Consider the following 27,145-nt stretch of genomic DNA (forward strand, 5'->3'; position numbering starts at 1 on the left):
TGCTGCAACTGTACAGAGTATTGGTGCAACTGCACCTGGAGTATTGTATACAGTTTTGATTGCCTTATTTAAGGAAGGATATTTTACACTTGCATTGGAAGCGGCTCAGAGAGGGTTCACCACGCCAATTCCTGGGATGAAGATATTGTCTTATGAAGAACAGTTGAAGAAGAACCTATACTCATTGGCATTTAGAAGAATAAGAGGTGATCTTGTTGAAGTGCAAGATTCTGAAGGGGCTTGACAGGGTATTTCTTTTCATTGGGGAATCTAGAACTAGGGGCACAGTTTAAAGATGAGGGATCACCCATTTAAGATGGAGGTGAGTAGGAATTTCTTCTCTCAAAGGGTCACTAGTCTTTGGAATTCTCTTCCACAGAGAGCAGGGTGGTTGGGTCATTGAATATATTCAATGGGGGTAGGCGATGGCGTAGTGATATTGTCACTGGACTAGTAATCCAGAGACCCAGGGTAATGCTCTGGGTTCGAATTCCGCTGCGGCAGATGGTGGAATTTGAATTCAATAAAAATCTGAAATTAAAAGTCGATTGTTGAAAAAACCAATCTGGTTCACTTTAGGGAAGGAAATCTGTTATCCTTACCTGGTCTGGCCTGGCCTAAATGTGACTCCAGACCTATAGCAATGTGGTTGACTCTTAAATGTACTCTGAAACTGCCTAGCAAGCCATTCAGTTGTAACAAACCGCCACAAAGACACAAAAAAGGAATGAAACCGGATAGACCATCTGGCATCGACCTAGGCACCAGAAACAACAACAGCAATTGCAGCCCTGTTGACCCTGCAAAGTCCTCCTGACTAACATCTGGGGGTAGTGCCAAAACTGGGAGAGCTGTCTCACAGACTAGTCAAGCAACAGCCTGACATAGTCATCCTCATGAATCATATCTTACAAATAAAGTCCCAGACTCCACCATCACTATCCCTGGGTATGTCCTGTCCCACCGGCAGGACAGACCCAGCAGAGGTGGCGGCACAGTGGTATACAGTTGGGAGGGAGTTGCCCTGGGAGTCCTCAATGATGCCTCCGGATGCCATGAAGTCTCATGGCATCAGGTCAAACATGGGCAAGGAAACCTCTTGCTGATTACCACATACCGCCCTCCCTCAGTTGATGAATCAGTGCTCCTCCATGTTGAGTGTCACTTGGAGGAAGCACTGAGGGTGGCGAGTGCGCAGAATGTACTCTGGGTGGGGCACTTCAATGTCCACCACAAAGAGTGGCTTGGTAGCATCGTTACTGACTGAGCTGGCCAAGTCCTAAATGACATAGCTGTTAGACTGGGTCTGTGGCAGCTGGTGAGGGAACCAACAAGAGGGAAAAACATACTTGACCTCATCCTCACCAACATTACTGCTGCAGATGCATCTGTCCATGACAGAATCGGTAGGAGTGAACACCGCACAGTCATTGTGGAGACGAAGTCATGCCTTCACATTGAGGATACCCTCTATTGTGTTATGAGGCACTACCACCGTGCTAAATGGAATAGATTTCGAACAGATCTGGCAACTCAACACTGGGCATCCGCTGTGGGCCATCAGCAGTAGCAGAACTGTACTCAAACACAATGTGTAACTACATGGCCCGGCATAGCCCCCACTATATCATTACCATCAAGCCGGAGATCAACCTTAGTTCAATGAAGAGTGCAGGAGGGCATGCCAGGAACAGCACCAGGCACACCTAAAAACTGAGGTGTCAATCTGGTGAAGCTATAAAACAGGACTACTTGCATGCCAAACAGCATAAACAGCAAGTGATAGACAGAGCTAAGCAATCCCACAACCAACGGATCAGATCTAAGCTCTGCAGTCCTGCCACATCCAGTCATGAATGGTGGTGGACAATTAAACAACTCACTGGAGAAGGTGGCTCTACAAGTATTCCCATCCTCAATCATGGAGGAGCCCAGCATAGCAGTGCAAAAGATAAGGCTGAATTCGCAACAATTCTTCATCCATAAGTGCCAAGTGGGTGATCCATCTCGGCCTCCTCCGGAGGTCTCCAGGATCACAGATGCCAGTCTTCAGCCAATTCGATTCACTCCACGTGATATCAAGAAATGGCTGAAGGCACTGGATATTGCAAAGGCCCTGACATCATTCCGGCAATAGAATTGAAAACTTATGCTCCAGAACTTGCCACGCCCCTAGCCAAGCTGTTCCAGTACAGCTACATCTACCCGGCAATGTGGAAAATTGCCCAGTTTGTCCTGTACACAAAAATCAGGACAAATCAAACCCAGCTAATTATCGCCCCATCAGTCTACTCTCGAACATCAGTAAAGCATTGGAAGGGGTCATCAACAATGCTATTAATCGGCACTTGCTTAGCAATGTCCTGCTCACTGATGCCCAAGTTTGGGATCCGCCAGGGTCACTCAGCATCTGACCTCAATACAGCCTTGGTTCAAACATGCACAAAAGAGCTGAACTCCCAAGGTGAGGTGAAAGTGACTGCCCTTGACAACAGAGCAGCATTTGACCGAGTGTGGCATCAAGGAGCCCTAACAAAACTGGAGTCAATGGGAATCAGGGGGAAAACTCTTTGCTGGTTGGAGTCATACCTAGCACAAAGGAAGACGGTTGTGGTTGTTGGAGGTCAGTCATCTCAGCTCCAGGACATCGCTGCAGGAGTTCCTCAGGGTAGTGTCCTAGGCCCAACCATCTTTAGCTGCTTCATCAATGACCTTCCTTCTATCATAAGGATGTTCCCTGATGATTGCACAATGTCCAGCAACATTTGTGAATCCTCAGGTACTGAAGCAGTCTACGTTCAAATGCAATACCAAAGCTTGGGCTGACAAGTGGCAAGTAATATTCACGCCACACAAGCGTCAGGCAATGACCATCTCCAACAAGAGAGAATACAAACATCACCCCTTGATGATCAATGGCATTACCATCACTAAATTCCCCACTATCAACATCCTGGGTTACCATTGACCAGAAACTGAACTGGACTAGCCATATACATACTGTGGCTATAACAGCAGGTCAGAGACTAGGAATCGTGCAACCAGTAACTCGCCTCTTGACTCCCCAAAGCCTATTCACCATCTACAAGGCACAAGTCAGGAATGTGATGGAATATTCCCCACTTGCCTGGATGAGTACAGCTCCTACAACACTGAAGAAGCTGGACGCTGTCCATGACAAAGCAGCCCGCTTGATTGGCAGCACATCCACAAACATTCACTCCCTCCACCACCAATGCACAGTAGCAGCAGTGTGTACCATCTACAAGATGCACTGCAGGAATTCACCAAGGCTTCTTAGACAACACCTTCCAAACCCACGACCATTACCACCTAGAAGGACAAGGGCAGCAGATAGATGGGAACACCACCACCTGGAAGTTCCCCTCCAAATCATTCACCATCCTGACTTGGAAATATATCACTGTTCCCTCACTGTTGCTGGGTCAAAATCCACCACATGGGCTGCAGTGGTTCAAGAAGGCAGCTCACCACCACCTTCTCAAAGGCAACTAATGATGAGCAATAAATGCTGGCCCAGCCTGCGAAGCCCACATCCCATGAATGAATAAAAAGAAAAATTCAAGGCTTAGTTAGACAGATTTTTGACTGACAAGGGAGATGGCAGAGTGGACTACTGCTGCTCCTATTTATCATCTTATGAACTGTATTTTGTTCCTTCAAAAAGTAAATAATTTGGCCTTTGTCTCACTAGATTGCTCATGAGCCCACTTTTATTTTATGGCTGGGTCAGCATTTATTCCCCACTTGCCTGGATGAGTGCAGCCCCTAATTGGCATTGAGGTGGTGGTGTGAGCTGCCTCCTTGAACCGCTGCAGTCCCAGTGGTGGATGTATACCCATAGTGCTGTTTGAGAGGGAGTTTCAGGATTTTGACCCAGTGATAGTGAAGGAACAGCAATATATTTCCGTGTAAGGTTGGTGAGTGGCTTGGAGGAGAACTTCCAGGTCGTGGTGTTCCCATCTGTCTGCTGCCGTTGTCCTTCTAGGTGGTAGTGTGTTTGGAAGGTGCTGCCTAAGGAGCCTTGGTGAATTCCTGCAGTGCATCTTATAGATAGTACACACTGCTGCTACTGTGCATCAGTGGAGGAGAGAGTGAATGTTTGTGGAAGGTGTGCCAATCAAGTGGGCTGCTTTGTCCTGGGTGGTGTCAAGCTTCTTGAGTGTTGTTGGAGCTGCACTCATCCAGGCAAGTGGAGAGTATTCCATTACACTCCTGACTTGTGCCTTGTAGATGGTGGACAGCCTTTGGGGAGTCAGGAGGTGAGTCACTCGCCACAGGATTCCTGGCCTCTGACCTGTTCTTGTAGCTACAGTATTTATGTGGCTATTCCAGCTCAGTTTCTGGTCAATGGTCACCCCCAGGATGTTGATAGTGGGGGATTCAGCGATGGTAATGCCATTGAACGTCAAGGGGCAGTGGTTAGATTCTCTCTTGTTGGAGATGTCATTAATTGGCACTTGTCAGCTCAAGCCTGGATATTGTCCAGGTCTTGCTGCATTTGGACATGGACTGTTTCAGTATTTGAGGAGTCGCAAATGGTGCTGAACATTGTGTAATCATCAGCAAACATCCCCACTTCTGACCTTATGATGGAAGGTCATTGATGAAGCAGCTGAAGATGGTTGGGCCTAGGACACTACCCTGAGGAACTCCTGCAGTGATGTCCTGGAGCTGAGATGATTGACCTCCAACAACCACAACCATCTTCCTTTGTGCTAGGTATGACTCCAACCAGCAAAGGGCTTTCCCCCTGATTCCCATTGACTCCAGTTTTGTTGGGGCTCCTTGATGCCACACTTGGTCAAATGCTGCCTTGATGTCAAGGGCAGTCATTCTCACCTCATCTTCCAGAAGTTGGGAAAAATGTACACAAAAGTGTATGCAAGTTACTTGTAACAAATGGACACAATGGGCAGGATTTTCAGCTCTGGGTGCGCACTGGACATGCATGTGTGTGAAATAGAGCGCGATGATGTCGGGCAAGCGACCCGACGTCATCGCGCCCACTGACAATTAAGAGAGTCATTAAGCCCATTAATCAATTAATTAAATTGAATTTTCCACAGCCCGTCCAACCTTATGGTTAAGGATCGTGCGAAAAGGCCAAGCAGCCTTTGCATTTTTTGCAAAACCTCATCCACGGATGGGATGATGTTTCCAACAGTAAGTTAAAAAAAAATGTTTAAACTCATTTTTCACATGTCCCTGTTCATGTGACCGAGTTACAAGTGGGAACATGTTTTCCTTATTTTAAAATCTTTATTTTTCATGTTAAAAATCTTCAGCTCCCTGAGGCAGCCCTGTGCCTTCAGGGAGTTTTCACTGACCACACCCCCGCGTACACGCACAATTCAGCGCTCACACTCCTCCCGCCCCCAGCCTTGCAGAGCTGAGGTTATCAGCATGTGTTTCATGCTGGCTGGCTGCTAATTGGCCAGCCAGTGTGAAATTGCAATTGAGGTCCAATCGCAGGCCGCGGACTGTTGCCTGGCCGCTCCCAGGCCTGCTCGCCGTGGGGAAAATCCTCCCCGATGAGTGATTTCATTGTGATGACCTTGGATAAGGTATGCTTAGCTATAGGACAATAAAAATATTCTCCAGATTGCAGCCACTTATGGTGCTTATTGCTGTACCCAACAGAATATCCAGTACATACTTAAAATTTGTAATAACTCATAATGGTGTTATTCTTATATTGATCATTTAGATACAGAATGCAGTAGAAAACCAGGTAGAATACAGAGTGTGCAGAGGAAAATTGAAAAAGGACATAAGAAAGGTAAAGAGAAAGTATGATAACGGATCAGCAAGTAACATAAAGAGGAAACCAAAAAATATTTTATAAACATATGAAAATTAAAGGAATAAAAGAATGTTGAAGCTCAATAGGGAAAAAAAGGTCAATCTTCTTGTGGGGGCTGAGGACATAGGTATTGAAGAAATACTTTGCATCTGTCTTCACAAAAGATGAGGATAAAATTAATGTCAGAGTAGAGATATTGGATAAAAAGGAGGTGCTGAATTGTTTGGCATCACTCAAGAGTTCACAAGTTACCTGGTTCAGATGCAAACTAGGAAAATGAGCCTGTGGAGGTAGTAAAAACTCTGACTACAATCTTTCATTCCTTCTTGTATATTGGAATGGTGCGAGAGAATTGGAGGATTACAAATGTTATATTCTGTTCAAAAAAAGTGTGCAAAACTTGGTATAAACCACAGCCAATTGGTTTAATATCAGTGGTGGAAAAACTAACTTTTGACTTTTGTCAAGAGCAGAATTCATCTTCACTTAGAGAAGCATGGGTTAATAAGGCACGATTTGTTAAAGGCAAATTGGATCTGACTACCCCGATTGAGTGCTATGACATAGTAACAGAGAGGGTTGATGAAGGTAGCGCAGCAAATGTTGGGCATGTGGGCTGCCAAAGGCACTTGATAAAGTACTTCATAACCAGCTTATTCAGAAAATAGAAGATAATGGTATTAAAGTGATGACCTTAATTTGAGTAAGAAATTGATTAAGGGTTAGGAGGTAGAAAGTAGTGGGGAGTGGGTGTTTTTTCTGACTGGATAGAAGAATGCAGTGGTGTCGCCCAGAACCATTCATTTTGTTATATATAACTGACCTGCACTTGAAAATAGGGGGTATTATTTTGAAGTTTATGAACAATATAAAACTCGACAACATAGTCAGCACCATAGTAGCAGACTTCAAGAGGGCGTAGGCAGGCTGGTCAATTGAGTAGACTGCTCGCAAATGCAATTTAATGTGGATAAAAGTTTGAAGTGATACACATTGGGAAAATCAACATGGAGAGGCAGTATAATCTAAATGGTACTATTTTGAGGGTGTGCAAGAACAGCTGAACCTGGGGGTGTGTTTTTTTTACAATTCATTCATGGGATGTGGGCATCGCTGGCGAGGCCGGCATTTATTGTCCATCCCTAATTGCCCTTGTTCAGAGGGCATTTAAGAGTCAATCACATTGCTGTGGGTCTGGAGTCACATGTCGGCCAGACAAGGTAAGGACAGCAGATTTCCTTCCCTAAAGGACATTAGTGAACCAGATAGGTTTTTACAGCAATTGACAATGGTTTCGTGGTCATCATTAGACTTTTACAAAAACAAGGAAGCCATGCTAAACATTTACAAATCTTTGGTTAGACAAGTAAACTGGAGTGCCGTGTGCAAAATTAGGCATCACATTTTAGGAAGGATGTCAATAGACATATTCAAAATTATGAGAGATTCTGATAGAACAATTAGGGATAAACTATTTCTTCTGGAAATTTAGGCTGGTTATCAGAGGTCATAGATTTAAAATAATTTGCAAAAGCACAGAGGGAGAAATTAGGGGACACTTCTTCACAGGAGGGTTGTTAATCTCTAGAACGCACTACTGAAAGCATGGTGGAATCAGATTCAATGGGAACTTTTAAACGGCAATTGAACATATACTTGAACAGGGCTAATTTGCAGGATTATGGGGTAAAAAACAGGGGTATGGGATTAAAGCGGACAACATTTTTTTAAAGAGCCAACAGAGACATGTCATGCCAAATGGCCTTGTTTTGTGCTGTAAGATTCTAAGATGGTACAAATTATATAGAAACACAGTGTACGAAGGTATTCTGAAAATGTGTATCAACTCTGCAGCTATAAAAAGAAGTCCTGAATAGGATTATTAAAACACCTTTATGACCATTTACATTACAGTACAATGATCAGAGTTTTAAAAGAACAGTAAATACACTTTTTCAGTACAGGAAAGTACTAGAGTTTTTATTCCTTCATGTTCAAACTTCACTACAGCGTGAACTTTACAATAACTTGGAAAGTGAAACTTACAAAAAAGTGCTGGTAACATTAAAAAAAGAAATCTTCATCCCCAGAATGTCAATTATTCTTTCACACGAACAAATTTAAGGCTTAATACTTCAGTATAAAGTAAGTATGCAGATAAAACTTCACAGTATTCAAATGTCACAATAACATAATGAAGCATACAGCTAGTTAACAATACACATGTCACAGGTAATACATGAGAAATACAGTCTAATAAATGGCAAGTTAGGATACTGTTGCTTTAATAAATCTGGCAGGATTTAAAGCACTTGAAAATTGTACTTGAATTTATACCAACATACTGTACTATAATAAATGGGGGATAAGTTGGAGATCACCTCAAAAATGCTAGCTTGTTGGTTGGAGGGTCAACTGAAAAGTTCAAAAAGCTACCTCATAAGTAATAATACCACAATTCTGTGCTTGCTAGTTTTGCAAAGTCACATTGCAAAGCTGATTTGTCCTTTCAGACATTAAGTCTAGTCTTTCACTGCCAAGGATAGTTTTAAATTTTCTGGTTAAAACTAAGAAATGGTCAGAAGAACAAATAGAATTTAACTGCAGTGAAAGCCTCTCTCTAACTCTTTTTAAATTTAGCTTTCAGTTAGAGATTATTCTCCTTTGTTGCATTCTAAACTCCTCTTCTTGTGTTAAAATACACATTTGCATTCAGAGGGAAGAATAAACAGCCATAAAACTATCTTAAGCACTATACCCAGGGTAGTTTTGTAAATTTCTCATTTGACCCTTAATGCGAATTAACACATCCCTTAATATTAGATAAAGGGTTCATACACAAGGCAAAAAAGGCAGGATGCTATAAAAGGGAAAATTAGGGTACGTGTTCCGTACCACAGGTAAGGTGCAGAACAGAAACAGTAAACTGTTGACCTCTACAAAATTGGTCAACAAGCATAAGGTGCTTCACAATCTAATTTTTTGGAAATATAACAAGCCAACATTTCTAAAGTGATCCCTTACACCAAGACAAGTTTATTCAGCTGTTTGAAAAACCCAAAACGCTAGTTTTCACCTGTTGTACCAAGATGGCTCAACCATGACAAGTGAACATTGAAATGAACACTGCATGGTTTAAACTAATCTCCTTCAGCACAGACCACTGCAAATTTGTACTGACATAAGAGTCTCATTTCTAATACATTGTAGCAGCACTGATACTGGAAATATTTAATAAGCATCCTCCTAGGAGACTTTGGCAAAGAGTAAACCTACCCTGTGATACACAGCTTCGAATTAAACCATAGCTTTTCCTCAAATTTAGCACTGTTCATTGCTGGTATAGCTGACAGTGTGAGAAAATGGACCTTTTTGGGTTAAATAACAGCACTAATTAGCACTGAGCCATACAGATCAATAAAGACTTCCCAAGTTATCCATTATCTTATTTGGCAGAGAAGTGATGGACTAAAAATCCAAGTGCAAGGTACTGAATACATATAAGGAATCTTTATGCTTCTCAGATAAATGATTTCAATGTTCCTTGAAAAATAAGAAACAGCGCTCCTATATATGTTTTCCAGGTTGAATCATTTCTACTTTGGTCGAGAAGTAGAATTGATCTGGTGCAAAAATATTCTCTGATAATAGATATTACAGAATTATTGTGAAGTACCAAATTATACACTGTGAGAATACATTAACACATTTACTGAATACTTTACCAGAACACTATTCACCTTTTGAACTTTGTCAAAATATACATTTCAAGCCAAACTCTATCGTCTACTTTGCCTATAAAGGCCTATTTGTAAATGAGAAGATGGCTTGAAAGGACACATTGATGACATTTCAATCCAAGGTGCTATGATTCAAAACAAAGCTGTGTTTATTTTAGGTGTTAACTAATTATGGCCAAGTTGATTAGGTACATCTTCAACTAGTGAACTAGAAACATGTGCAAAGAATGTGAAAGTTACAATTTTTGTACTACTGTACTTTTGGCCTACATATAAATAAATTGACTAGTGCATAAAGCACAATATCTGTAGAATTTTGTGCTATTTGATTTCTACAGACATGGTGTGTTTGTTAGGAAGAGCAATATGATAATGAGTATAAAGTAGGCACACTAATGAAGACCTAAAATATTACTTTTTATGATGCCGATGCTACTTTAGAAATCTGTTAGCCCAGAGAGTCCCCAAATACAGTATGTCTACTACACTTGCACAACTGTGTTTTTACTGGTGTTGAATGTTCAGAATGAATAGCAGCAAGTGTATACCAAAGGCAACATGGATGTTCTACCATAGAAATTCAGAAGTAAAATGCACTTTAATTCATTCGATAGAATTGTCAACAAAAATAGGTTCAGCCTGTTATATCACATCATCAAACAAGGTAATATTTATATTTATTAAAAAGTGTACTCCTAATATGTGAAAAAGTATAAACTATAACTTTGGACATTAAAATCACAGTGGAATCTAAATTTATATAGACTCTTTTATAAAGTTGCAAATGCAACAAAAATCTACAATTCAGTGCTTATATTGTAATGATATTTTCACAAGTCTGAATGCTGTTTGTTGGAAGAAGGCTGGGCTCTAGAACAAGACAAACCTTTATTTGGAATGGTTTAAAAGCTCTTATTCTGATTTTCACCATTCAAATGTCAATATAATAGAAATAAAAACAGAAGGCACATAGACTTAATGTATATGTTATAGAAGTGGAAAGGCATATGTGCAATACTGAATACTCAGGAAGAACAATTAGCTTGGACCAGAATTTCTACAGAATTATAGGCACCTGTTTAATGTCACAGACAATCAAGATCAAGCAGAAAGGGGCATATTCTATTCAATGTAGGCAATACATATGCATGTTTTTAGGTGCATTATTATCTGCATTTCATTATGAGATTAGAATTTTTATAAATCTGTATAATACTAGAGTGTGCAATTGCATGTATGATTGGCGATATCATTTTTGGAGGATTTTTTTCATAACTTGTATAGATCTTTCCGATCCAAACAAGAAAAACCAAGCAAAATCCTTATACAGTGTTAGTGCTCAGGTGAAGTTTGTGAAAAGCTAAAATAGAACATGTGTTACTATCAAGGAACTTCAGTCTTCCCATACAGGTGTGCATTAAATATCTCCAGTTTGTCCCTTTCAATACTCTGCCCAGTTTTCAATCTATTATTTTATATGCAAGGGCATTGGCAGTCAAAAGGAACAGCTTGAGACAGTGCTGCTTTTTGTATCACAAAAATAGTCCTACACATTACAAAAGACTCACAATCCAGTGTGTTTGACAAATCAAAAAACGCCCTTAAAAACCCCTAATTAATCATCAGAGGAACAGCAGTAAATACAAACTGTTGTAACAATAAACAGACAAAAACCAATTGAACACACATCAATAATTAGTTTCAAAACAGGTTACTGCAGCATTCTTAAGGGCAGACTTTGTTTTCATTTAATTCCTTCACCAAAACAGTCTTATACCAATAAATGTATCATTTTAAAAATATAAAATAGTACACAACAAAAAATATTTTCCTACCATTCAAAAGGATTATTCTCCACAAAACATAGAAAATGCCACCTAGAGCTTCTTTTTAAGTATAGGGCACATACATGTTTTTGCATAAAATATGGAAGATGCAAAACCATCCTAGTGTTTTATAATTAGGAATAAAAAACATTCAGCAAGCAATCAAAATCATTGTACATCACCTATTATTAAAGGAGATGTCAAACTTGTCCAGTGCTTTCCATAACAAAACAAAAAACATACACAATCTGTGATAAATTTTCATCTTAAATGGAGATAAACTGCTTACAAAAATAAAAAAAGCAGATTATAAAAAAAGAAACAGTAGCTGCAAGAAAGAGTGAGAATGTAAGATAAAGGTCAAGAAACGGTTTTACCCACTAATCTACAATAATCTGTGAGCAACCAAACCTTATCTTCCTTCATATTTTTGCAACTGCAGTCTCAGAATTTTTCACTTTTTTATTTATGATGCTCTCAGGTCATCTTTTAAAGTTACTATATGCTTTTCCCAACATGAGTTGTAAAATAAATTAAATGGAATATGATTGGGTAAATAGTGAAATTAAAGTTTTTTTGGTCTACAGTAGTCACATTAAAACAAATATAAAATAATTATCATCATGACAGTGTTGGGCTAATATAGTAGAAAGAAGGTGCACAACAGTAAACTGTATGAATCTGATATACTGTACCTAAGGAAAACTATGCTACTGCCTGATCTTCCAACATAATGGTTGGCTGTTGCTTAAGTGTCTTAAGGCAATCAGATTCTACTTTTGAAACAAATCAGATTTTGGCAAAGGCTGGAATAGACATCTGCATTTTAAGTCATTATTACCTAATTGTTTAGTTTTTTGAATTGGAGATGAAACCATTTAAATGCCAAATTCAGAAAGGCTGAATTAATTGTTACATGAATTGATGCTTTCCAATGCAAAAGGGCCATGTTTTAATATAATGTCAAATAAAATTTGAAGCAGGGAAGGTACTGCAGAAATTTGGAGAAATGATAGATGTTAGCACATTAAAACCAATAAATCACTCAATTTATAAGACAAGGACGAGTCTTTGAGCTAATTTATTCCAAAAAACAGTTAATTTTTCCATGAACTCATCTTTCCAATTGAATGAGTACTCTTCTGCACCAATAGTGCAAAAATTGCTATTTGCTCAAAGTGACTTGGTCCTGGGTCAAGAGTTCCAAAACTCAATAGGAGAGACAGTCCAATGGCAAGGAACTCCCTTTAATGGTACAAAGGTTCAATCATTGTGGACATCAAAGCTGCTTACTTTAGCAATTCCTGATTTATTGGCTAATAATTTAACTAAAGTCAAACCCAATGAAAGATTTCATATGTAATAACATGTGGAGAACCATGTGTCTTTTTAGCAGCCTATCCACAGAAGGCTTTCAACCTCTTTCCCCAGGTAAAAGTTCATGCTACCAAAGCATTTGAACACAGATTTAAAAAGGAAAACTGATTTTGAATAGTCTGAATAAAACAGCTGAATTTAGGTAGAAATAAGAAATCTTAATTTTTTTGACCTAAAATTCAATTTTTTTAATGAAACTAATTGCCAGAAACAATAAAACTAAAAATGCAGATGTCAAGGCATAATAATTCAGTAGATTTGTCACAAATGTTAACCGATTTAAATTTTTGGGTTAGTGTTCATTTACAGGGAAAGCAAAGTGCTGAATTAGTGTCATATCAAATTATGTGTTACCAGCTAGTATCCTGTACTAGTGTTCCCACCTGTGGGTTTAACTTTACTTTAGGTGACTACTTTGAGCATTGACTGGATGTGACACTAACACTGGTTTGGTACTATTCAAATGCAATAACTCCCTCCCCACCCCCCTCCCTCCCCCCTCACAAAAGAAAGTTAATTTTTAGCCCTTACGTGTGCAAATGTTTGAGTGTGAATTCTGGTCAGTAGTGGAAACCTTACATGCAGTGCAGTTATCTCAGTGCATAACACCACCATTAACTTGCACACTAGGGTTGTGCTGACTTTATGAGACAGCAACAAAATAGTGTATTACCACTTGGACACTTTTAAAATCTTACATTGGCATCCAGAGAGTAGGATCATTATTAATTTTGCAACTCAAAGTTTAGAATTGTGAAATACAACAGGAGTGTACTACTGCCGATGCTGACTGGGTTTTATTTGCCTTTCTGTACGGTATGAACCTTAAAGCTACATGAGATTTATAAAACAATAACAAGTTGTAACACTACTGACAACCTGGTAGTGCTTCATGTTTTTCAAGCCACTAAGGTTTCAGATAATAGACTTTATTTAAAATGAAATACTGTAGTTCTGGGCTAAAGCTGAGACATGGAGACTGGTGAATTTACTTGGTACAAGTCTTTGTAATCCAATTCTGAAATTCATTCATTACACGTTAGTTTTGATGAAAGAAAAATGGTTAAAATTTCAATTCAAATTGTAGCTTTAGATATAATAGCAAAAGGGCTACAAAAAGCTTTGTTTCCTGCTCCATAAAAAAGAACTGTACCCTAGGAAATTATACTAACAAATTCTAAATGAAGCAAAGAATCATAATGGAAATATGATTTAAAAGCTGAAAGAAAGAATGCACAACCACATAGGTGTACAGATTAAATGAAAAAAACCTTAAAATACAAAGTTCTGGATCTTTACCAAAGTTGTTTTTATGCTGACCCATATCTTCTATTTACATGTTAAGAAAAAAGGTGGCTAGTTGATTAAATTCAGTATCAATGGACTATTCCACTGGCACAGCCCGAATGCACACCTTAATCTGTTTAATCTTCTGTGTACAACCCACTTGTTGTTGAGCATCAGACAGAGGCAGTTCTACTAGTTCTTTAAACAAAATTAATGCTGTACAGGCCTTTTTATCTGTATAATTATCCCTGTTCATGTGTAGTCTGAAATAGGTTATATTAAGTTCTTTAATTCTGTTAAGTGACAAAATTACAAGGCAATTGAGGCAGGAATTAGATTATGTGACTGGTACTTATGTACATTACTTGGCCACTATATAATCACAATGCACAAATTTTGTTACAAGGCATAAGGAAACATGACAATGCTATCACCAACATATTTAAAACTTATTTTCAATATTCAGACTTTAAGGTTTTAATTTTTAAAATCAAGTAAAACAGCTATGAATTTTCTTTGTTGTCACAACCTTGGAAAGTAGGTGGGGGGTGGCTTAATGGTACGCAACAATTTGTTTAAATGCCCTGACCTCCAGCCTCTATGATCAGTGTGGGTGCTTATTATTGCCATGCACACTCTTAATTTATGGAGGTTAACACAATACTGTAAAATAATTGTAATTCTTGCTTAAATATACTATATCATCTCAAAGATATACATTAAAGTACCATCTTTTCATTCCAAGGCAGCAACAGCTCATGTCTGCATTTTCATTTTATCCCATATTAGAATTGCCAAATGCTGAAGGGAACAGTTTAAAGTTGCAGTTTGGTCACTTACTAAATTGTCATAAAATTCACAATAGAACTAAATTTTTAAAAATAAAATACTTTTTAGTTGAAATGTTATTGCTCAATCATCACATGCATTAATAAATAGAAAAAACGTGAACACCCTAATTTTAGAGGGGAAATGGATATTTGTATCCATCACAACCAGATCCATTAATGGTGAGTTATCCTATACTCACTTTTAGAGTTATTGCAAAACCTTTGGGCTATAAGAGCACACATAGTGCTGCCATTTTTCAAGAGCTCATTCATTAGTTCTTTCATCTCATTTAGAGCTGAAAATAAACAGTAAGTTCTTTAAACAATGAATTACATACACCTTTCTTAGTCTTTTCTCTGCTCTGACTCTTAAGCTATATCTGACTGACTTGAGGACATTCAGCAAATCACTTTTCCTTTAATAATAGCAGTGCTAGGTGACAGCAGACTGAATATAATCTGTGCAGGGTTGAGTTAATGGCAAACACAGCAACTGAAAAGATGCTGTTAAATTCTCATACTTATCCTGATGAATTTATTAATCCATAAATGATGTAATATTACATTTCTTTCTAAGTGACTTTGTCACTACTGTATTGATACACCTAACATAAACTGAACATTTACATTAACATGTTAACATCCTTCCAGGAATAAAGGCCTTTACAGTTTTACAAATCTAAGGACTTTTGTATGAATATACTACATGTGATTTCATGAAGAAAAAATATAAAGTACCATCAATGCATTATGAGGTGCAATGTTTCTGTGCTGTGATTTAATTGGTTCAATTAACCACACGGGCATGGGTTGTACTATAACTCACCATTGATTACATTTAAAAACCTGGAAAACTCATGTAACATCTTGTGTCTATTAAGTTGCTGTTTAGTCATTTCTGTAAATGTTTTGTTAGTCTAGTTGGTTATTTGATCCAGGAATTCCGTGTCAAACAAATTATCTAATTGACAGTTGGGGGTAGTATTTTGTTCATATCCTATTGAAAGCATTGTGAGTGCTTCAAGCTGTTGACCTAGCATTCACAGTCAGGATACAGACTACCAATTCTACTCATTATAGTCATGGTTTGTGGCAGGGAAAGGGCAGGAGGGCTGATTACCCTGATAGCTCATTCCCCAGGGTGGAGCGGTGCTCACAGGTAGTATTAGTTGGGAAATTATGGAACCACAGTGCTTGATTTTCTCTCCATTAATTTAAATAGTCAGAAAATCAGACTCTGGAGACCGTTAATTTTCCAACTAGTGGTCTGTGAGCCCACTCAACAGTGGCAGCAACTGATCAAGGGAATCAGCCTTATGACAGAGTCAAAGGGCTGATTCTCCATGAGACTAGACGTAGGAAGTTTATTATCGCCCAGAAAGGTACATCAATTAAAAAGAAATCTATTATACATCTCAAATTCACGGCCTTATCCGAATGTGCTACATTCTACTCTGTGCAGTTTATAACAGCACAGTATTCTTATTTTCTTGAAAAGGAGGGAGAAGAAGTGGCCTAAATATTTGCTAGAATATCAGTATAATACTCAATATTAGAAATGGACAATTTACAAATTGTTTACACTACATTAATGAATGATATTCTTAGGTTGCATTAAAGTATGAAAGTTTATAACTAGCAATGGGACCATCCTTGTAAAACAATCATCAATGGGAAGCCTAGTTAATTGTTTTTTTTAAAATCTTGGGTTTGAGATATTACTTCAAATACACTAACTTTTAAGGTTTACAAGTTGCACTGCAAATTATTCTTTGGTTTTTAATATGACACAAAGTGTGCATAATTAAAGTTGCAACAGTAAAGCTGTCACAGAAAATTCTCAGTAATTTCATATGACACAAACCCATATTGTTCTATTGGCATGATGTCTTCAAGTTTAAGTAACTTTAAGTTGAATCTTAATCAAATCTACAGACAGCGATTTACATGATGTTTAAAATAGCTACTGCTGGAATTTTTAGAAGTTAAATTCTCAGGCCGAGGATTAATAGGGATCCAGGGTACAATTTGGAAATACCCTACTTCAAACCTTGTGGGCGCATCAGCTGATTAACTTATACTTTTCCCCCTTCTTTCAAGGAAGTTGCGCTGGTTTTATTTGATGTTTTATCAAATATTTTCAACAGAGAATCCAAAAATATCACTGGGTCTGGGAACTGTAGATGTAAACTTGAACACTATTGCTCCACAACATTGAAAGTTGTAACACTAATTGTCCCACAAGCCTACTTAACGATATCCTCTTTAAAAGTATCACGATCTACCAGCACCTTCAAAAAAATGCCTACTGTTTTCCTGCACTAAATGTGGTTTTGTAAGACTGCTCACATTTATTACAGTTTAATATCCATGTTCTGATACGTTATTTAAAGGCACTAACCCGCATTGTCAATGACAGGTACTACATAGGTAACATAAACAAACTAAACATTGTTCAGTAGTTTTTAAATGTGATAAACCTGCAAAAATTCTGAATCATGTGATTCCACACATGTTCAGGTTAGTTTCTAGAGCAAACAATGCAAAGTTATATGTACAATCCAAGACTAGAGAAAATATAATTTCCATCATAAAATGGATTGATGGTACCAAATATGTCAATAAACCAAGCAATAAGCCATGTCAAGGATAGGGATGAATAATTGGTCACACTTATTAAAATGCATGTTCAATTTCTTTACTTCTGTTCATTGCCTCCAAGGTTTAGAATTATAAGCCTCCAAAAATATAATGTGAAATACCCAAGGAGGTATTTTGGAGTGTGCTGTACATACACAGTGGGTTGTGCATACAGAAGACTAATTTCTACATTTCACAATTTCTGAACTATTGAACTTCAGTAATCTAATACTGTCTTGTTAGTACACATTCCTATGTCTGACTGATGGGTTCACCGAATAAAAAGGACAAATACTATGGAAACCAAGAGTCACTGTGAATGCAGCGGGCTGGTGATAAGCAAGTGATTCAAAGTGATTGCATTAAATATTGCAAGGCAGATCTATTTTGTAATAAAATGTAAATGTGTACTATTGTATAAACAAATACTGCATCGCAAAGTTAAGCTTGGTTAAATATTCCTTCCACAGGACACTATTCCAGTAAAACAGCCGTATATCATTTAAGAGGCTTCCACTTATTGCGGCTAATGCCTAGCGTAAAGCCAATTACCCTTCCTTTCATATTTGCACCTTAAAATCTCAAGATCTAAATCTGTACTCCATAATGTTACGCCAACAGGACTTCTTATAAGACCCATTGGCCTCTAAAAGGTTAACTAAAATTGTTGCCACATTTTTGTAGAGTTCAATCGTCAGTCAGTCAAAATACTGAAAGTGAATTATTACATCCACAGAAAGATTTTCAAATTACAAAATGCTGACCAAGCTGTTTTCTAATTTTTTTCAGATAACAATTATTCAAGCTTGATGTCAGCACTCGTTTTAAAAGAGAACAGCATATAACAGCGTACAGCAGCAACCTAACAATTAATAGAACATTCATAATCACAAGGTATGTGGTCATGATTTATCCATAATCAAATGAAACATGCATTATGTTTAGTGAAAGATTTACTGTATTACATGGCTAAAATGTTTAAAGGTGAAGCATCTAAAGAAGTGCCAAGCACAGAAAAACAAATAAAAGTGTGTACTACTTTTGTATGGGCCTGTGTCAAACTAGGATATCAGAAAGGGAGTGTAGTCATCAGAATTACTTTTATTTCCTATATGATCATTTTTAAGTGTTTATTACATAATTAGTGGAACTGACTTGGAGGAACAGTCAACCCTATAATGACAGGGAGTCAATAATCTAGGATGTACCAACCATTATTTAATTACAGTCCTATTATTTAATTAAGTTCATTTGCACCATTAGATTTAACAACTCTCTACCACTACAAACTAGTTTACTTTCCAAGATCATCATACTCATGGACAAAAAAACATTCAAAACAAATCAACAGAGCAAAGGCTTTTAACAACCGGGGGGATAAATGGTAACAAAAACAAAAAATGCAGGAAAAACTCAGCAGGTCTGACAGCATCTGTGGAGAGAAAGACAGAGTTGACGTTTTGAGTCCGTATGACGCTTCTTCAGAGCTTGGTTAAATATTCCCTCCACAGGACGCTATTCCAGTAAAACAGCCATACATCATATTGCTCTGAAGAGTCACACAAACTTAAAACGTTAACTCTGTCTTTCTCTTCACAGATGCTGTCAGTCCTGCTGAGTTTTTCCATCATTTTTTGTTTTTGTTTCAGATTTCCAGCATCCGCAGTATTTTGCCTTTATCTTGGGATAAATGGCAAACTCTCTCTCTCTCTCTCTCTCGTGTGTGAAAATAATTTCTATTGGTAGAAATCAAACTGAAGGAGGGCGAAGAAAATGAAAGATGCAAGAAAATGTCAGAAGTAAAATTAAGCAAAGTGCATCATGGGAGACAAGAGAGATTAAATGAGAGAGTGTGGTTATTCATTACCTAATCTGAAAAATAAATGAATTGATGCAGAAAGTTTTACATCGTAGCTAAGTGTGAAAAGATTTAGGTGCGTCTGTATATTAAATTGAGATTATCTATGACTAATCTAGCCGAGTGCTTTAACTTGTTAAACAGGTGTATTATGGGCATCAAATGCAATATAGGACTATATAGGGAGCGGTATGGTGTTTCAGAGTGAATGGATTATGATACAAGAGGATATGATAATAAGCATATTTCGCCACGTAGATACAGAAGTAGTAAGTGCTGACAGATAAGAACCTGCAAATAATACTGATGCAGTAAAGGCCAGTCTAATGCACTGGATTCAAAATAGTAGGACAGTTAATAGGAAATGTACAATGTAAAAAGTCTATAAAAATCATGCTTGCCTATAGATAAATTTGTAGTCAGATAGGTAAGTTGCTTTAAGTATTTGATTCTAAAATATCGTAAATGAAACAAAAAGTTGTATATCTATCAGTGATATGTTTCCGACCTGGTCAACTACAGAATTTAAAAAGGACAAATCAAGCTCAGAAGCACTTTTGTGTTGCACTCATCTTGGTTGATGGGCTCTATAAAATGCCATTCATATGGTAATGATTTAAAGCTAATATATGCAGTATAATGTTTACTTCCAGCTAAAATTGTGCGCATATGAAAAAGTTCAAGTATTTGCATCGATTTACACAGATACACAAAAAAACACAAAACCCTTGCACTGCAACATTCCTCTGCAGTTGTTCAATTTTTAAAACAATTAATTAAGGACAAGAAATTTGAACATGATGTCTGAGGAAATACATAATTGCACTGATCAAGACCCTCTGCTCTCAAATTTTATTCATAGTGCACAACTGAAGCTGTTCTCAACTTCATATTCATTATAATGACTGACTGTCTGATTTGGGGCACTGAAAATAGGTGCACCGTGAAACTCTTAATTACGTCCATGGCAACAGAAAATTAATCAAAATATTGTAGTATTGATTGGAATAATCATCATTGACAATCTGAAGATAAAATAAAAGACAAAAAAGGAGCAGCAATCAAAATGACAGCATGTCAAACAGACCACATTGATTATATGCTAATTTTGAATGTTATCAACCACACATTGTGGGGGAAAAAAATTCCTTCAATTCAGCTCATCTGTCTGGAAGAGATCTTACAACCTTAACAGTCTTCTGAATATTAGTGGCAGTGTACGCAAAAGTTCCAAAAAGCCTCACCTCTGCTCAAATACTGTTGTAAAAAAATGCACATCCATGTAGTAAACTTTATCGAAACCATCTGCAATTAGAAAAAAAACTCACTGCGCTTTTCCTCATATTTCAATAACAATGAGTTATTTGCACATTTGAGAAATAAATTCTTGTACCTAACTGCAGTTGCATGGATGCTGCATTATATATTAAACCTTATAATTTTCAAAATGAAACCCCTCTGTGTAAGTGACCTGTCCACAGCAGGTAAATAATAAATATCTGCCAGTGTCATTACAACCACTATACATACAAAGTCATCTTCGGTAAAAGGCAAATTTCGTGACCATCTTAACACAGAAATGTCAATACATACCAAGTATTGTACTTCAAAAGATGTTGCATACCACAGTTTACTGGACTTCATGCTGTGTAATGATCTCAAAGAAAATTTCCACCTTAGATAATGCAACACTGGATTAGATCTGTAGAGATAGTAGGCCTTTGTAGTGTTCAACACGCTAGCAATAAACGAGAGCTGAATGAGAGGAAAAAATCTTGAGGCCTGTAGTGGTCATCCAGCCAGTGGAGCACACACAATAACAGGCATTAAGGCCACCATCCTGAAGAATTCTTGAACATCTTGCTGCTGGTAATAATGTGCCAGCGCTTTTTGTTTTAAAAATTTCTGTTCTTTTTTTTAAATTAATTCCAAATTTGTTCTTAGAATAGATCCTTAACCATCAGAAACGTGCATTCTCATATGGTCGTTGAACTGTTCGATTTGGTCGAACTTGGCTGGGCAGACAGAGCAGACATATGTAGTCACCTCAGAGCAGCCAGTGCCATGGAGTGCCATGTGCCTCTCCAGTAGGGTCTTGTGGGAGAACTTCTTTTTGCAGACGTAGCACTCGTAGGATTTTTCACCACGGTGAAGCCGCATGTGGACGTTGAGGGAGCTCTTTTGGGTGAATCTCTTGTTGCAGATACTACACTGATAGGCTCTCACACCAGTGTGTGTCACCATGTGTTTAATCAGATAATCCTTCAGTGAAAAAGATCGCCAACAAATGCTGCACTGATGTGGCTTCTCCCCTATAGAACATTTAACAACAAAGACATCAAAGTTAGTCATTTCAAAGGCTTTAACTGGTGCAGTTTTTCAACTTGTTTTGCAGTGCTGTAAGGTAAAGAGAGCTGCTTGTTTATGCTTATCTGTATTTGAGTTACATAAAGTGATAGAAATTTCTTTGAGCAGTGTCACAAATAAAACTGATCATTTTTATAAATTTTCTTTTGTCAGCATTTCTACTGTTTCACAAATTGCTTTATTGGGGTGGTGCTGGGGGGCACGGTGAAGGAAGGGTGGGTAACACGACTGTAAAATTTTGTCACCATGAAGTCCAAAAACACTGGCATGGATTTGGTCTTTGGTACTAGAGAATCAACATGGAAATACAAATCAGTACAGATGGGGTTTGCCATTGGCTGAACCTCCTGTGGGATCCCTGATTCACCAATACGCTCAATCTGGCATGTCCCAGCAACTTTTAAAATTGGTTTTGCAATGGGTAGGTTGTGACATGAACGGCAAAATCAGTGGTGTTGTTGCCATTCCAAGAAATTCTGGGCAATTATGTATGTGAGACCAAGCTGAATTACATAATTGAAATAGCTGAAGCATCCTGAATTCATAGTTTGCACAAATATTAATTCAGATCTGATGCATCATCAAACTGCAAAATTCCTCATAGCTATATGAGATTATTGTTATTCGCTATGAAAACAAAATACCAGGAATTAACAAATAGGCAAAGATGAAACAAGCATAAATGCTGATCAGAAATGAAAATAACATCATTTAATATACCACCATCAAAAACTGGTGGAAAAGCAAAACTAGATCCATCAGCACCCAGGGAGAAAGAAGACTGACGTTTTGAGTGTCGACCCTTCCAAGAGAATTGGAAAAATTATCGGAGAGCAGCAGTCCAGAACAATCAAAGGAGGCTATTCCAATAAGTGCCTAATTATGCATAATTTCTCCTACAAAGCAACATGGCCCATAGAGGAGAACAAATAGCACAGTCAAGCCATGGCACAGAAAGAGGATAGCAGTGACGATGGAGAAACTACAAATCCCCAACGTAGAAAACAGCACTTATGCAAAAAGCAGTCATACAGGATTGTCTCCTCATAGTTTTTAGAATTTCCACAACAAACTTAACCTTCCTCAGGTAACTGATCTTTGAAAATACCAAAGATTCTCAACTTCCCTGCCCTGTTCCTCACATAAGATCTTTTACTATCTTACAGTCTGGTCTATCTGCACCCTTCAAAATGACATACCAAACCTTCAGTGCAATATACAAAGTACTCTTCTCATTTTAATAAGTTTTATGAATGTTGTCAGCATGATTTTATGACTACTTTCCCTTGTGCCAATCTACATGTCGCAATCTCTAATCATGAGGTTACAATTCCATAATTGAAAGAGTAGGTATGGTGGCTGGTTGCAGGTCATTATTGCAAATATGCTGAGAATCTTGTGGCATTATACCTATTGACTGTACACTTAGGTTGTAGTGAGCGAACCATGTCACTGACAGTTCTGTTTGCCACGTCCTGAATGCAGCTTAATTGTCTCTTTTGTATGCATGTGATGTTCAACGTTGGTGTCAATGGGAGAGCAAAACATTTGATCCTCAACAATGAAACACAGGAGGATAACTCTCAGCGCACTTATCTCTCTTCAGGATAGAACAGTGGACAACAAAAAGCCCAGCAATTAAAGGCCAGTCCGTTTAACCTTGGTGGTGGGAAAGCATTTAGAAACGATAATTTGGGACAAAATTAATAGTTACTTAGGTAAATGAGGGTTAACTAAGGAAAGCCAGCATGGATTTGTTAAGGTGAAATTGTGTTTAACAACAGTAACTTGTTTGAGTTTTTTGATGAAGTAGCAGAGGGGGATGATGAGAGTAATGCTGTTGGGTATATGGACTTCCAAGGGGCTTTTGATAAAGTGCCGCACAACAGACTTGTGAGCAAAGTAAGAGCTCATAAAATAAAAGGGACAGTAGCAACATGGATATGAAATTGCCTGAGTGACAGGAAATGAAGAGTAGTAGTGAATGGGTGTTTTTCGGACTGATGGAGGGTTTATTATGGACTTCACCAGGGAACCATGTTAGCACCCCTACTCTTCCTATGTTAATGACTTAGACCTTGGTGTACAGGGTGCAATTTCAAAATTAATGGATAATACAAAATTTAGAAGAATTGTGAACCATGAGGATAGTGTAGAACTTCAAAAAGACATACGCAGGTTGCTGGAATGGGCAGACAATGGCAGATAAAATTTAATGCAGAGAAGTGTGAAGTGATTCATTTTGGTGGAAAGAACACGGAGAGACAATATAAAATAAAGGATATAATTTTACCGGGGGTGCAGGAGCAGAGAGATATGGGGTAAATGTGCATAAATCACTGAAAGTGGTAGTATAGGCTGAGTGCTTGGTTAATAAAGCATATGGTATCCTGGGCTTTGTCAATAGGGGCATAGAGTAAAAAAGCAAGTAAGTTATGTTAAACCTGTATGAAACACTGGTCTGGCCTCAACTGGAGTTTTGCTTCCAGTTCTGGGCACCATACATTAGGAGGAATATGAAGGCATTAGAAAGGATGCAGAAAAGATTCATGAAAATTGCCTAAAGGGGTGGTGGAGGCAGGAACGCTACAACATTTAAGAAGTATTTGGATGAGCACTTGAAATGCCATAGCATACAGGGCAATGGGCCAAATGTTGAAAAATGGAATTGGAATAGATAGGTGCTTTATGGCTGGCATGGACACGATGGGCCGAAGGGCCTGTTTCTGTGCTGCATAACTTGATAACTCTATGACTATGAGAATGGTTCCAAGGATGAGGAACTTCAGTTACGTAGAAGTATTAGAGAAGTTGGGATTGTTCTCCTTGGAGAAGGTTGAGGAGATTTGATAGAGGTATTCAAAATCATGAGTGGTCTGGACAAAGTAGTTAGGGAGAAACTGTTCTCATTGATGTAAGGGTCCAGAACCGGAGGCACAGATTTAAGGTAAATGGCAAAAGAAACAACGGTGACCTGTGAAAAAGCATTTTCACACAACAAGTGGTTAGGATCTGGAATCCATTGCCTAACAGTGTGTTGGAAGCAGGGTCAATTGAGGCTTTCAAAAGGGAATTGGATCATTATTTGAAAAGCAAAAATTTGCAGTGCTACAGGGAAAAGGAGAGTGGCACTAGATAAATTGGTCCATCCAAGATCCGGCAGAGACAAGATGGGTTGAGTAGCAAAATTTTGCTTTAGGATAGCTTGAAGTCATGTGCATATAGCTCAAGTAAATGTAGCTGAAAGCTGGCTCTTTCACCAACTTTGCTCTTGCTATTTTATGGGATTGTTCTAGTGTTCCACTGTGTTTCTGCCAGTAGCGCAACAGTTAATACATACGAACAATGTCACAATATTACTCTGCATACTGGTATTTAACTCCTGGAGGACATAGCATTAACCTTGGTTGGTTCCTTCATGCATTTGTTGTTATTCTTTTATTCTTTCATGGGATGTGGGCAAGGCCAGTATTTGTTGCCCATCCCTAATTGCCCTTGAGAAGGGCATTCTTCCTCACCTCGTTTCCTGTACTCTGGATTCTGGACACAGCCTAATCAACTGAACGACTGATTGTGATGACTGCTGTATTGTGCTTCTGGGAGGGCAGGAGCTTGTTATGCTTTTGGGTTTATGTTAAATGTATTATTCTGATCCAGTGTTGATGACCAATCCTATACAGAGATTTTACATCTACTGTGAACCAGAATATGTCTTATTTGTACAATATCTGGGTAAAAATAGTGAGACCCCAGGACAGAATAAGACTCACTATTCTGGATTTCCGAAATATACAATGGTGACACAATCTCACCTTTGGTAGGCAAATAAATAAATGTTCCATCAGACATCGGCTTAGAATATAAATAAACAGAAAAATATATTTAACAAACAAGAAAGCGAAGTGTCCTTGTACAGTACAGGAAGCTGGAGTGGGGTGAGTCAAGGTCACAATAAGAAGAGGGGGGGGTCTGTGGCTCACAGCTGCCTTTGTGTATGACTGTACAGTTGGCAGGAGTTCTCATTCTCCCAGTTCCACATTTAAGTAGATATATCTTAAATACTTACCGGGCAGAATGTTACGGCCCCATTTCGGCGGGGATGGGGCCATAAAATGTGGGGGGCTGTGATAAATCCCATTGACGACAGCAGGAAAGTAAAATCCCGCTGTCACAAAATTCTGCCCACCTTGTTGGCTGCACTCTGAAGCAGTGCCATTAAGATCCTTACTTGAACATGTAAAGGACACAATACCCATTTTAGGCATTAGCCCTGGACACCTATTTCTTTTGTCAACAACAGTATGTTGGGCAGCACACTTCTAGCTTGTAAAGGCCACCACATCTGAATGAATCTTTTTGCATCCTATACTGTAATGTATTTTCCTGTAGTTTGTGAGAAGAACCACCAGCACCAATATCCTTGATTAACTAATGAACCTTAAATATCCAGATTAGAGGCCTAACATCTGGTAATCACAACCTTATACAAATTGGTCACCTCAAACAAGGCAGATTTTGAGCCTACTCCGCTGAGGCTCCTTTGGCTGACAGCCAAAAATAAGTTGTTGATTTTTTTTAATTGTCAAAAACCACATCCCCTGGAGCCACAGGAACCATAATCAAAGCAACCTCAGTGAGTTGCTGCAATGCATCCTGCAGATGATACATACTGCAGTCACTCTCCTCACTTCTCCGGTAGTCAGCTTTTGTTTGTGGTTATTGAGTTCAATAAGCTTCTCTATCCTGCAAGGTCTTGAACTTCTTGCTGTTTTTACTTTTGCATTCAATCAGACAATTGGTGAGTATCCCATCACACTCCTAACTTAAGCCTTCTAGATTGTGGATAGGCTTTGATGGAGTGGAGCTATTTACCGCAGGGTACTCAGTCTTTTCACTCATCATGTAGCCACAGTATTGATATGGCTGATCCAGATAAGCTTCTGGTCAATGTTATTCTTGGAAGATGTTGACAGTGGGGGAACATGGCAATAGCGGTGCACATGTAAGTCATGTGGAGATGGCTGGTTTTCTCTTGTTTAAGGTGGTCATTACCTGACACTTATGTGGCACAAATGTCGCCCGCCACGGTTAGTTCAACTCTAAATATTAGCCAACTCCTGCTGTAGGCCATTTCATTTTTGGAGAAGTTATGAATGGAGCTGTCAGTTAAAAGTTTGACAAATAATCAGAGGGAAAGGAAAGATGAAGCAACTGAAGATGCCTGAGTAAAGATGCTTCCCTAACAAACTCCTTTAATGATGCTCTAGGGCTGTGATAACCGGCCTCTGACAACCACAACCATCTTTCTTTGTACCAGTTATACTCCAACCATTAACGAGTCTTCCACTAAACCCAACGACTGACTTCAGTTTTGTTAGAGCGCGTTAGTGCCA

At 38.4% G+C, this 27,145-nt stretch overlaps 1 protein-coding gene across 16 annotated transcripts in view; it reads right to left on the reverse strand.

Annotated features, from left to right (window-relative positions):
* Positions 1-13,275: 13,275 nt before the first annotated feature.
* The window catches only part of zbtb20 (zinc finger and BTB domain containing 20), a 332,916-nt gene continuing 319,046 nt past the window's right edge, over positions 13,276-27,145 (reverse strand). For all 16 annotated transcript variants that reach the window (XM_078559805.1, XM_078559807.1, XM_078559806.1 and 13 more), the window contains one exon: positions 13,276-21,697. In XM_078559805.1, coding sequence (XP_078415931.1) covers positions 21,339-21,697 — 359 coding nt within the window. In that variant the 3' untranslated portion in view covers positions 13,276-21,338. The remainder of the gene's footprint in view (positions 21,698-27,145) is intronic.

This window comes from Cetorhinus maximus, chromosome 16 (genome assembly GCF_964194155.1).
Source record: "Cetorhinus maximus chromosome 16, sCetMax3.hap1.1, whole genome shotgun sequence".
Classification (NCBI taxonomy): Eukaryota; Metazoa; Chordata; class Chondrichthyes; order Lamniformes; family Cetorhinidae; genus Cetorhinus; species Cetorhinus maximus.